Source organism: Xiphophorus couchianus, chromosome 12, assembly GCF_001444195.1.
Source record: "Xiphophorus couchianus chromosome 12, X_couchianus-1.0, whole genome shotgun sequence".
Lineage (NCBI taxonomy): Eukaryota > Metazoa > Chordata > Actinopteri > Cyprinodontiformes > Poeciliidae > Xiphophorus > Xiphophorus couchianus.
In genome coordinates, this window is record NC_040239.1 from 11,535,263 (window position 1) to 11,548,862 (window position 13,600).

The window sequence follows — 13,600 nt, forward strand, 5'->3', positions numbered from 1 at the left end:
TTGAGTAGTTATTATCTTACCTGTATGATGTACCTTTTCTTGCATCTTTATGTAAGCTTCAACTATACTATTTGGAATAGGTAATAGATAAGCAACACTCCAGCATGAAATTTCTAACCAATTAACAATGTAGCAAACACTATTTAATCATCAGCTAAACAAAACTACCTCAGGTCTTATAGACATGTTTAAAACTCTGCAGCATAAACGCTCAAATGTTATGTATATCGCATATGCAAAATTGATATAAAATTTCCACAACTACCTATCAAATGTCCAGACAATGACTCAATAATAGCAATACTTAACCTCAAAACCATGCAAAAACTGCACTGATGAAGATATTCTCACACAAGGATGTCTAAAACTGAAAATGAAAGTGGCAGTGTTACCCACCTTTTGATTAATTCAGCTAATAATTACACTTATGCCACTTACAGTACGTGCACACATAGAGTTTGTTTCGATGATCCTTGAAGAAAAATTAAGACAAAATAAGACAAGACAGTGGGTGTTGCAGCTGAAGCAACATACTCCATCTTAATGCAACTGGAAACTATGAGTTGCACACCTTCAATCCTAACACGCACTCACAGTTCAAACTATAAATTAATAAAAAAGTGGCTTCAAAGACATGACAAAACGCTATAGTCCACATAGTCTGCTTCTTTTTCTAGGCTAAATGTTTTAGGTAACATGCATTTTTAAATATGAGGGAAAATTTTCACTAACATGGTTTCTTAAACAAAATATAGTAGTGGGCATAATCAAGGTGAGCCTCTGCGTCATAGTTTTTAATAAAACCTGTAATATCTTAACAAACCACAGAGTTTAAAAACATCTCCAGGTTTGGGCTCTTCATGGAAATCTACTTTTCTCTCAGCACAAATGGCAAGCAATGCAGAAAACGCATTTTGCAAACATCCCTGTTACTGTTGACAGTGTCTTAATACAAATACAAATTAGTTGATGCTGGAGGGTAAAGCTAATGTCTCCCAAAAGAACCATTACTTTGTACTTCTACAGTCTTAAAACTCCAGTCTCCAAAATGTTATAGTTATTTATGCAAATGCAATTTTATGAAGCCTTAAAACATTATTCAATGAGACTGAAGCTTCTGATTATTTACAAGAGAAATGGAGGTAGGAGGTTGAGTGCAACCAGTAAATGTCTTGTTTGAAACATACTAAAAACAGAATAGAAAAGTAAGACACTCTAAAAATGAAGTAAAAATGATAACATATGTGAAATGTTAAATTACTGAATTTTTATATTTTTTTTTCATTGCTTTGCATGTTCTGTTCTCAGTATTTGCTTCACACAGGAAGAATGGCGTGTTGCCTCCTATCTCCATTTTCTGTGTAAATAATCATTGGCTTCTTGGTAAATTCCCAACTTTTGCAAACATATTCACAGATTATATGTTCATAAAATACCATTTGAATTCAAATCCACTTGGGTCTGTCTAGGAGTAGCAGTTACCTTAATTCTGATCTTGATTTATGCAAAACAGAGATTACTGTACTCTAGTACAGTAATCTACTGGAGGTGAGATGTTAACCACCCACATTATAAGATCCTAACAGAACTTTAAAAAACAATCAACTTTTTTTTAGAAAACACTCTTGTTTATTAAATAAATAAATACTGCACTTTATCACACAATAAGTTATTTAAGACATTGTTACCTAGTTGATAATGGCTCTTAAATGGTTCTAAAAAGTCCTGGTGTAATGTCATTCTACATAACCTCTCGCTCAGAGTGCCGAGACCATCTGTCAAATAAAGACAATAAGAAACAAATCACAGTTTTTCAAAGTTAGCGTAATGTTACACCCCTCCCTGCTCAGACAAACATGTACTCATTTAAACCCTTCAACATCCACACCAGTCATTTCTTTCCACGGCTGAGATGGCTTGGACACACACTGTACATCATTTACAGTATCTCACAGTCGAGCTCTGTTAAAGTTCAGAGCTTCGTTTTATGCTTCTGGAATAAAACCAACTGTTCTGTACACACCTAAGCTGGTGCCAGCCCAGCTTTAGTCTCATTACATGCCCGAAAGCCCAACATGTAGGATTCACATTCGTACCAACATCCACGGTCCTCTCTCTCTTTCCCAACAGTACAAATCAGCCCTTTATTTCCCATCAACATTCATTGTGCTACATTTCGTTTTCCCAGGCTCTTTCAGTCTCTCTCTGCATTACACTTTCACCTGCACCAACGCTGAGTCATGACAGTGAAACGGTGCAAGGATGTTCATATATTTTGCTCAAGCCCAGCCTGAATATCCGCCCGTTCTCTCGCAGGTTTCCTGTTCCTCTGCAGCACTGCAGTAACACATGTGGTTCACTTTTTCAGTCTAATGCAATTTTTGTGGGTTTAGCTGCATCTCTGAAGGAGCATATTGAGGGAGTACACCAAGCGCTGGCGCAGGTCGTTGGGGCAGCCAGACGTCAGCAGGGAGCTGAGCTTGAACGTTTTAGAGACTCGTTCCTCGTTGATGTACGTCAGCATGTACTCATCCTTCTGGCAGCACAGGATGATCTTGGTGTGATCATGGTAAAAGTTAACCTTTGGAGGGAAAAATAAACAGAAACACATTAAAATATTTTACCTTTTTATCTATATTTGACGTGTAATTCAGAGAAGAGAAAACGTCATGGCTTGCACTCAAACAGTTCCTCTCGACATGCCCAGCAACAGCCGTGGGTGTGTTTACCTGGAAGGTGCCGTCGTTAAAGAGCATCATGAGGGCGCGGTCTGACTTGAGCCACTGCAGCAGGTAGAGACGGGGCATGTGTGAATCTGTTGTAGTACCAAGGTCCCCACCCTGAGAAAGCAAAAAGACAAATACCTCGGGATTAGACAGGCTGCAACTTGAACATTTCTAATGTTCTAGGGTGTGGAGAATCGAGGAGAAAAAATAACAGCAAAAGAGATGCAGCTTAGCTTGAGAGACTGGTATTTTCACTTACATCCATGAGGTTTTCCTCCATGTAGTGGGAAAAGTACTTCAGCACAGTCACTTGGCCCACAAAGTGCTCAGGAACCTCACAAGTGGGAAAGACAGAGCGCTGGCCTAACTCTGCATAGTAATGAATGGTCCTGAGAAGGAAGACAACACAGGGTGTTACACATCTAATTTGTAAAACCAACACTAGATAAAATAAACAAAAACATATAGCACATTTTGACTTTTTTAAACATTCCTTTGTGAAAACAGGAGCTGAATATGTCAAAAATAACCCAATCTTTAAGGTAACTCCTTTTTCTTTTTGTAAACCTGACTGTACCACTAAGTCAACAGCTTTAACAACAAAGTATAAGTGTTATGATAGCACAGACTACTGCGTACTTTCTATCAGGCAGGAGGCTCATGTGGGTGCCATTGTTGAAGAGAACGCCAACGGTGTGATCAGACAACTGGTAGCCGAAGCCGTACTTATTGGAGTAGTCCACCCATTTGGTGACCCACTGAAGACTGCAGCTGTTTAACGTCTGAGGAGTGTCATTTGCTGCAAAGAGAGAAGAAAAGTCAGGATCAGAATACAAGTACATGGAAGATCTTGGGCAAGACTCATGCATGAAAGTACGCAAGGGAAAAGCTAAAGGACTAAGATTTGAATTACTCAGTAACTTACTCACCTTTAGGCATATTTTCTAAGCATCCTCTTAACACACTGGCAACAGTCTCAGCCACGCTCCCTGTTGTGTTGTCTTCAAGACCTTTGGAAACAAAGACAGAGAACCATTTATATAGATCAGAGGTAAAAAAAAAAAAAACTCTCCGCCCCCCACATACACTCAAGATTTATTACACATAATCTTTTCACTCATGATGTAACTTACATTCACTGCTGCTGCTACAGCTGCCCAGACTCCCCCTGACGATCAGACGAATGGTGTCTTGCGTTGCTGGCGACTGACTCTCTGTTGCTAAGGCAACGGGGCTCCCGGCAGATGGCGGAAGTAGACTTCCATTCTGAGGTGGGAACGAGTGACGACAAGGCTTAGATTCTGCGAGTTTAGATCATCTCTTCCTACTATGACTCAGTGGTCACCCACAGATTTCAAAGTGCCTGGCTGTAAAGGTTGAGATTAAAGTGTTTTCCAACTAGTTCAGAAACTGTGCTTGTTAGAAAGTTTTGCTGCAGCTACAAAGGGTGATTCATTGGATTCTCCACAGTGGGGTATCTCAAATCCACACAAGTTTTAACTGCTGTGTGACTAATGCACCTGCAAAAGTAGCCTACCCACGCCCTTGTAAATATTGGGCTGTTGCTTTCTTACCTCAGACATCTTTCTGCTCTGCTGTTGACTGATGACCGTCCTCTCCAAGTCGTGCTGTAGTTTGTAGATCTCCTCCTCCTCCTTAGTTAACTTGTCTGCAAGAAAACAGCAAACATTAATCCTTGAAGCTGCCCAAACTGACAGGTTAGTTGACAAACTGAGTCAACTAAGCAGTTTTTCTTTTTTTATTATTATACTCACTGAGGGTCTCGTAGTATTTGACCTTATCTCTCTTCCCACCGAACAGTGCAGCAGCAGCTTTTTTAAAGAAGCTCTTTGCAGGACTGGAGACATGAAAGTCTGGTGGTGAATGGCAGCAGTTAGGCGACAGACGCTCTGGACTAAAGCCCTGTGGAGAAATGAGGAAAGTGGGTCAGTGTGTGGACAGATAATTACAGGGCTGGAAGGGTCATCTCTGAACTCCCACAAAGTGGCATTTGCAGACTGAATGCCAGAGCAAGCCGAATAGAGGTCTAACCTGGGTGAAGAAGTCGTGTCTCAGAATATGGTCTAGATTGGGTCTGTCTTCTGGAATCTTGGCCAGCAGATTGGCAATGAGCTGCTTCGCCTGCGGTGACAACGAGGAAGGGAGCGAGTACCGTGCTTCTCTTATACACCGGTAGGTCTCCTTCAAGTTGGTGGTTTCAAATGGAGGTCGGCCCAAAAGCATAGTGTACCTGAAACAGAATCCAAGAGTATACGGTTTAGAAAACATATCTTCTATCTTCAAGCGGTATTCACTTGCAATTTTTGATGATGACAAATTTTACTGACGCTTTTTGCAGTCCCTAACAGTAGAATAATAGGAACCCAACTCACATTACACAGCCCAGAGCCCAGATATCTGATTCACAGCCATGACCCTGCTTGTTGAGGACCTCAGGGGACAAGTAGTTTGGAGTCCCGCAGATCGTCTTCCTCCTGTTTCCCGCTGGCTCCAACTTGGCAGCGAGACCAAAGTCTCCGACCTTCAGTTCCATCGACTCACTGACAAAAAAGTTCCCTTTGGGGGAAAAAAGACAGTAACAATATGAACACTTGCTAAGCCAACCAAAGATCAAAGGCATGGTACTGCACAATTACTATGGATTTGAAGAGAAAAGATGTTTGGTAACTAAATCACACATACATGTACAGATTTGCAAAGTTTTGCAAAATAAAAAAAACTGTTGCGTAACTTTTGTGAATAAAAATTTCTTACCCAATTTAAGGTCCCTGTGAAGAATTTCTTGTTCATGCAGATACTTCAGTCCAGAAACAATCTGTCTCAGGTAATACCGCACTTCTGGCTCGGTAAGCACTTTGCGCGCCTTCAGAATGTGGGCCAGGGACTATGGAAAGACAAAATAGAAAATATTTAAATATATTCACCTACTTTAAGACATGCTCCATCATAAATGCAACTCTGTAGGCTTCATTAAGAAGTCGAAGGTTACTATATCATGCAATAAAATATAAATAACTCGTTGATATATTTACTTTCTATGCAATGTCTGTCTTCTTTATTTTTCTTATAATTGCACTCACTTTTCGACTGCAGTATTCTAGCAAGATGTAGATGTTCTCTTTGTCCTCAAAATGATGATAAAAATGCACGATATTTTTGTGGTGCAGGACTCTGTGCAGCTCAATTTCTCGGTCGATCTGCACACAGAGAAAGGACAACACGGTCACGTCTGTAACCAAAGACATTTGAGTGACAACATGCCCGTGGGTGCGCACAGACACCGCAGCAGCGAGCTTACCTTCTCCCGCTGGTGAGGCTTGGATACGCGCGCATGTGGGATAATCTTCGCTGCGTAAACTTTGCCGGTGGAGAGGTCTGTCATCTCATAACATTTAGCAAATCCTCCCTGGATGAAAGAGGGGAAACAACATTGTTAAAACGCCGTGCCGTCGGGATGAGAAGTAAATTCCAACGAGTCGAGGGCAGAGGCCGAGCTGTGCGCTACCTTTCCCAAAACTTTCCCCCGGCAGTAGCACTTCCCCGTGGCCGGGTCGGTGATGATCCTAGCCATCTCTGACGGAGCGCTGCGCTCCTCCGTTCTCTTCCGCCGAGGCTCGCAGGACCTCTGCGTTGATTCGCACATGCTGCTGCTGTTAGTCTGTTGGAGGACGGTGCTTTTATGTACTTCCATTGGAGGACTGATTCTCTTCCCGCATACAGAATGCATCCCAGAGAGGCGCTCTGTAAGCTTTTATACCCGCTCTCCCTCCCTCCCTCCTTGTGCTCTCCCAGTGTCCCTCCCCTTTCCCCCTCACCTACCAAACTCCTTCTCTCTCTCTCTGTCTCACTCACGCACACACACTATCGGACACACACTCTCTCTCTCTCCATCTCTAACGTCATTGTAGGAAACGGGAGCAGGAGGTCTGACTTTTATCGATTCCCTACCAGACAGAGAGACTGCCCGTTGATGGTGACACAGATGTAAAATACGAATTTAATAAAACAGCGTGTTTTGATTGATTTATTTTAATTGCTACATTATGACCCCAATTGTTTATTAGAAATGGAAAAAGAGTTACATTTATTTACATTGCGATTTATCAAGTCCAGAGGACCCCAAAGCGCTTCTCACTACGTTCAATCATTCATGCACACATTTAAACACTGATCAATGAAAAAATATTTGGAAAAAATGATTTGATCACGGAGACAGTAAAGTAAAATGTTATGATCATTATGGCAAAATAAAAAGGACATCTAATCCGTGGGTCTAATCCAAAAAGTCTGCATGGCACACAAAACCAATCTGCATTCCGTACAGCCTGGTTTTAGGCTGTGGAGTACCATGGCCAGTTTAGAGCTATAGCGCCCTCAGGTGGATAATTTTGAGTCAAGTTGGAAAAATGTGTCAGCATAATACACATACAGTAGCAGATGTATGGCCACAGACAGGTGAAGTACATGGCTCTCACTGTCCGGGTGGGATATATTAAGTAGCTAGAGAACCTGTTGTCTTCAAAATGAATGTGTTAGAAGCAGGAAAAATGCCCAAGAGAAAGAGTTTGAGCATATTTCACATGTACATATCCAAAACTGCAGACCTGAAGAGGTGCTTACAGTGGTCTTCATCTATCAAAAGTGGTCTAAGGAAGAAACAATCTTGATCCATCAGACAACTGCAATCATTCTGTAATCAACCAGACTGATTCTGACAGAAAGGTGCCAGGATATAGTAATGTAGTTTGTTGCATGGACAGAGCAGTCAGGGTGTCTAAGCTGCATGCTCACTGTCAAAGACATCAATAGTGTGAGCATCAGAACTGGACTATGGAGCAATAGAAGAATTGCTCCACACAACAGTTTGTCACAAACACATGGCACCTAGATACAGTCTGGGAAAAAGATAAGCCACAGGCGTTTTGATTTGGGTAATGATCAGCTGGGATACCCAATATTCTACTATCCACATAGATGATAGTTTGACAGGTACCAACTTCCCTGTAGTGCAATGGCAGACCATAAACCATTTCAATTAAAGAATATTTCTTGATGGATGAAGCCTCTTCCAGTAAGATAAAATGGTTCAGGAAAAGTTTGGGGAACACAATAACATGGTTAAGATGTTGACTTGGCCTCACAATTCTCCCAAGATCTTGGTCAAGAATCTGTGGGATGTGCTTGGCAAACAAGTGAGAATGATGGAGGCCTTACCTTGAAAGATCTGCTGCTAATATGTTAGCACAGCTTCAAGGGAGTGGACTCCATGATTTGACTCTAACAGACCCTGCTTCCACAGTTAACACAATTTACAGAAAAATGTCCAACTTCTTGAAATTCACTTTCTTGACATTTAGTGATAAAAGGCAATTACAAATGTCTTCTGATAGCCTTAGAGGTAGAACAAAGTCAAGCCATATTGACGTTTAAGAACTTGTTTTATTAATATTTAGACAGTGTGCTGCATAGATAATCAGTGTTGCCTGAAAATGTATAATTTTCAATTAGGTTATAAATGTTCTCCAATGTAAAAAAAGATCTTTCCAGATTTTCACAAATCATCAACAGAGTAAAATAGGTTCAATGTTTTATGAAATACTGAACAACAAATAAATCATAATGTTCAGCATTCTTCATACAGTTAGTGCACTAAATCAAGGATGATTATCAGAATCAAGGATGATTTAGTGCAGTATCTGCCACAGCATCCGACTCATTTCATTGATGACTTTGGTGGATTTCTCAAGTGTGAGCGCACAGAGCTGATCTCATAAGCAAACGTCTGGTCAAGTCCAGAGCCGACAGCTGATTTTTGGGGCCAGTTAGGGAAAGGAAAACGGCAAGAAATGACCAGCGCATCTTGAGGAAGCTCCTTCAGCAGCTTCTCTCCCAGCACCTCCATCTGTTAACAGTCATAGGAATACAATAACAATATAATAATATGGTAGCAAAAATAAAGTAAAGAGAAGATTTTCAACAGAGAAATGGCTTACCACTCCTGGAGCAAGGAAAGCGGTCACATTGTTGTACGAAGACAAATCAGTCTAAGACAAAAGATTAAGACACTTAGGACTTTGATCACATATTGTGACTTTCTGGATTCTTTTTTCATATTTAGGAATATTACAACCACAAAGTTTGATAGATTTTACTTGAATTTTAGTGACATACCAAATCAAGGTTGGGCATAATTTTAAAATAAAAGGGAAATGCTACATGGTGCACATGAGTCAAACTACCTACAATAGTGTTCGCCAAAGACCCGAGACCTGTCCACACAAACTCCATGCTGTGATTACAGCCAAAATCACAATTTATTTTTACAAAAAATGTGAATACGTTTTCATAGACCCTGTATCAGCTGTCATGTCCCTGACAGCGTGATGCTGCCACCACCATCTTTTACAGTGTGGGCCAGTATGTTCAGGGTGATGTGCAATGATAGTTTTCTTCTACTAAGTTTATTGCAAGTAAAACAAAATTATAGTTTGGTCTTATTTGACCAAAACACTTCCTTTCACATGTTTGTTGGGACTTCTCCAAAACATGTGGACAAACTTTAAATATGACTTCTTGCTGCTGGGCATCAAGAATGAGTTTTTTTTTCAGTAATCGTTCATAGAAGCTAGATTAATTTAGGGCCTAACAGTTGTCCTGTCAACAGATACACTGTAGCTGTGAATCTCTGCAGCTCTTCCAGAGTTACAGACTTGGCCTCTTGACCGTTTCTCAGGTATTGTGATGGCTACTTTTGAAAGGCACAAGAAGACTGTTTTTGTCCAAGCCTTACCTTCCAGAAGTCCTTCTTAACAAAGGTTACTTGGCTGGAGGGGATTCTTCTCCAATAGGCTTTGCTCCTTGCATAAGCCACTAGAATTGAGTTGATCTCAAACCCTGTGCACTGAAAACCAGCAGAAGAGGCTGCAAATACCTGGAAAAAGCACAGCATCGTGTAAAAGTCAACCACAGCAAACAAGGCAACAAGAAAAGTGCCTATTCTGTTGCCATTGCACATTTTGATAAACTTATTTTAGAGAGCCTCTCTTCACTCACCAATCTTCCATCTCCAGCTCCAAGATCTGCCAAGCAACCTCTTCTCCCTTGGAGCAGCTTCATAACATTCTGTGCTTGGTCTTTACTGGAGGGCAAATATGGAACCTGAGCCATAGTGGACACAGCGTGTGGTGAGTCAACATTGCCTGCCTGAGCTGTAATTACTGTAAATGCTACTTTGCTTTTCCAGTGGTGAGAACAAGTAAGAACATAAGATTCTTTTGTCACATTATGGTAAATAAACTCTACAGAGCTTAAGTGTTGCAGTGTGGCTGTTTAAATCTTCCCAGTGTGAAATACAAATTTCTTTTGTATTTTCTTTTTTTTTGTTAACTTACTGAAAATGCTTGATATTAAATATATTTCCGCTTTCAGTAAGCTCTCTCTGTGTTGTTAACAATCTTGACTGACTTTCGTCTGTCTATGAAATAACAGCAAATCTTCAGATGAATTCTCTTTAGTTTTTACCTAGTAAACTCAGTTTAATCTGTCACTGGGAAAATCCTCTTCTCTTTTTGTTTGTCTTGATTTTTTTAATACACCGTCTTACTCTATATTTTCAAAAGAGGAGTTGCATCGGTTCATAGTGGTAGAGCAAGTGGTCACAGACCCATCATTCCCCGGGTAGAATCTTAAAAAGCATGAGTGAACTTATGCAATTACAAAGATTTGTTAAAGAACGGGCGCTCAGTGAATTCCTCACTACTAAATGTACTAAATATTATGGTAATATAACAAAGTCGAAGTGATTGAAAACCTCAGTGTAGTAAGAAGTAACAAGGTCACTTAAAATCACAAAGCTCATCATCATGAGTGTCTGACCTCACATTTCTAAACCACGTGAAAAGACTTCCTAGAAGAACTGAAGCTGCAAAAGGGTGAGTCAAAATCACATTAAAGCCTATGGACTGAGAATATGATGTCCATCAAGGTCATCTATGTGTAAAGGCAGACGAGCAAATTCTTTAGGCAGGATAGCTGGTAATGTAAAAATCAAGTGAGCGCTGCATAAGTATAAAATTTAAAAATAACAAAAAGTTTTAACATTTAGCTTTGAAAATAGAAGCCATAAATGAATTACAGACCAACTTTTTCGGTTGGTGGTGCAATTACCAATAACAAAATTAATAATTACAGTTACAGACTTACCAGTTTTTTTCTTTTCCCACAATTGATGCTGGCATGGAGCACTATGCTCCAAAATAAGCAAATTATTGTTAATCAACAAGTCAAAGTGTGTGTCTGTTAAATTTTTTTATTATTATTATTATTTCAAGCATGCAATATTTAATAGATTTAAGGGGAAAAAGCACGCAAGGCAAAAGAAAAAAAATAAAAGAAGCAATATTTTGTACCTTAAGATGCCATGGGATTTTGCGGAAGCCAGGCATGGTGAAAACACTCCATAATCCATAAAGACCTGTGAGGACAGCGCCTGTGCAGGTCGTCACAGTGGGATGGGGTCTGCTGGTGGGAAAGACCCCACAGTAGTCCTGAATGAGCAGCTCGATTGAGTCCTCCATTGCAAAAACAGTGTGAACACCTGTACAGAAAATAATCAAAAATGTCTTCTATATTTAAACACTTATTACAACAGTAGAGTTTCATAAGAATAACAGCAGCCAAAAAGGCTTCGACTTCTTTGTTTTGATTAAATTAGCAAAATAAATAATATTTTCAAAGATGATGGTCATCTGCACTTTCTTTTTTTCGATTCAGGGGCTTTAAAACAAAAAGTAACAAAGGATTTTCAGCAACTTAATACAATCTTAGACCTTATTGATGTGATTAGCAAATGTTTTGGTTAAACAGAAGTAGGAAGATGAAATTAAAAACATAACATCACCACTCATACATAGTAGCAAGTGCTTTCGACATAGAGTTCACAATATGGTAAATATATTTTCTTAATATAAACTTGTCCAAACTCATCCAAATTATATATATATATGATTAAATCATACATTTATTCCTATTTTTAAGTTGAAAAATGTGTGGCCAGGCTTTTAAAAACATAAACCTACTAGGACAGCGTAAGCCTGTCTTACTGGCTCTGGAAATGAAGCCATTGAATTTCAAAGAAAATTTGAGATTTCAAAATAACTGGGATAACATTGAATAAAAGGTGTTATTTTGTTTGGGGTTTTTTTCCCCAGAGTGACGTAACAGACTTATTTCTTTTAAGGACAAAAAGCTGGAACAAGCATCCGGGGCAGAATGAGTGGAAAAAGGGAAAAGTGTTATCTCAAATTGATTGCAATTGAGGGTTGACCCAGATAATATTGAACATTTCTGAAGAGAGGAAATTTCATTGAAAAGATTACCATACCCCTGTAGGCCCAAAAGAGTTTTGTCAATAGAAGGGAAGTGCTGAATAACATACAAAGAAGGCTCTTAACAGTAGATGATAGGCAGATGCTGCCATTGTTGCATAAGGTTCTGCAAGCATTAGAGAAAAGCAACAATAAGATGAACCCAACGTTGATGCTGTCAAATAATGTGAATGCTTTATTGCTTTATTTTTTATAATATTGTCCTGCTTTAACCATTTTCCACAACAATGTCCCCTGGTGCCTTCTTGACACTTTCAGTTCTGTAATGTTCTCTAACAAACCTTTGTATTTACGCCGTGGATAAATTACGCATCCCGGAACTGTATTCACTGTTTATTTTTGTTTCATTGGCGTGTCCACAGAAAACAACGGACAGGGCAGTTTATGGAGCTACAGCGACCTTTGGTTCCCCTAGAAACCTTCTAGAAAAGTTTGGCTTAAAAATAATATAAAATATCGACTTTTATCCTCGCATATATGTTACCTCTTAGCGAAATATAGAGCAACATGGTCGGATTTTCGCAGAAGTAGCTTGTAAACAAAGTGAAACGTTTAGGATCAGGACACGCTAGAGGTAGCCGATCGATGCGGAATAAGCTGAAGCACTCTTCTAAGTAAGGGGATTTTTGTAAAACACAGCATAAAGTGCATGAAATTGTGAACACATGTCTGAGCTGCCTACCTGCCCCGCCCCTCTTTCCGCTGCTTCACAGTCGCAGGGGTGCCCAAAGTCGGTCCTCGACAACCGGCATCCTGCATGCTTTAGTTCTCTCCCTGGTGGCAGTAACAACCTTTTCTCCATGTCAGTATACTTCTTAGTGCCTTCTAACGAGTCATCATTGGATCCAGGTGCGTTAAACCAGGGAGAAAACTAAAAGATGCAGGATGTTGGCCCTCGAGGACCGACTTTGGGCACCCCTGGTCTACAGCCTGCTGCACACGGGTCGTCCAAAGGCCAGTCAGTCACAATAATCCCGCCCTGTGACAACTAACAGGTCCTATCAGTTGTTTGCCAAGTAACGGATACTCTCTGTCTGGCAAGATGAAGTGTATATTTAATCTCCAGGCTGCAGTTACGTAATATCTGATGTACTGTGATTCTTAAGGTCATTAAAGTCCACGTAGTGTCAGGTCTGTGCATTAATGCACAGATGTTTAATATGTCATCTCCCCATATTAAACAGCATTTAATATGTCGTTATTAAATCACAGCATTGGTTTTATATTCAATTTTCTAATCTGCATAAAAAATCCTAAAGTCTAATTTTAATTGCAAAACATGGATATTTATTTATCTAGGAAGCTCTTCCTCCTGCCGCCATTGTAAAGCCCATAATATTAATATTCATCAGCACTCAGGTCGCTCTATTTTCTCTGTCCCTCTGAAGCGGCGCTGCCTGCTTCAGGGGCGTGGGCACGTCAGCAAAACAGGGTGAGTGACGCAAAGAGCGAGAGCCTATTATATTT

General features: G+C 40.1%; 2 protein-coding genes across 3 annotated transcripts; both read right to left on the reverse strand.

Annotated features, from left to right (window-relative positions):
- Window positions 1–1,603: 1,603 nt before the first annotated feature.
- plk2b (polo-like kinase 2b (Drosophila)) lies at window positions 1,604–6,489 on the reverse strand. Its single transcript, XM_028034008.1, has 14 exons — window positions 6,253–6,489; window positions 6,046–6,153; window positions 5,828–5,944; window positions 5,502–5,631; window positions 5,120–5,303; window positions 4,779–4,977; window positions 4,502–4,649; window positions 4,301–4,395; window positions 3,860–3,992; window positions 3,656–3,736; window positions 3,366–3,525; window positions 2,986–3,115; window positions 2,730–2,840; window positions 1,604–2,581 (listed from the first exon to the last, which is right to left on the reverse strand). The coding sequence occupies exons 1-14, from the start codon at window positions 6,472–6,474 to the stop codon at window positions 2,390–2,392; spliced, it is 2,010 nt and encodes a 669-aa protein (XP_027889809.1). The 5' UTR covers window positions 6,475–6,489; the 3' UTR covers window positions 1,604–2,389.
- A 1,677-nt stretch (window positions 6,490–8,166) lies between these two features.
- On the reverse strand, window positions 8,167–13,086 carry LOC114154688 (protein N-lysine methyltransferase FAM173A). Of its 2 annotated transcripts, none has more exons than XM_028034009.1 (6): window positions 12,816–13,086; window positions 11,156–11,343; window positions 9,801–9,905; window positions 9,538–9,678; window positions 8,741–8,791; window positions 8,167–8,649 (listed from the first exon to the last, which is right to left on the reverse strand). In XM_028034009.1, exons 2-6 carry the CDS (start codon window positions 11,321–11,323, stop codon window positions 8,461–8,463), a joined length of 654 nt encoding a protein of 217 aa, XP_027889810.1. In that variant the 5' UTR covers window positions 11,324–11,343; window positions 12,816–13,086; the 3' UTR covers window positions 8,167–8,460. The 2 variants fall into 2 exon arrangements, with proteins under 2 accessions (XP_027889810.1, XP_027889811.1); XM_028034010.1 differs by lacking the exon at window positions 12,816–13,086 and adding an exon at window positions 12,618–12,734.
- Window positions 13,087–13,600: the final 514 nt, after the last annotated feature.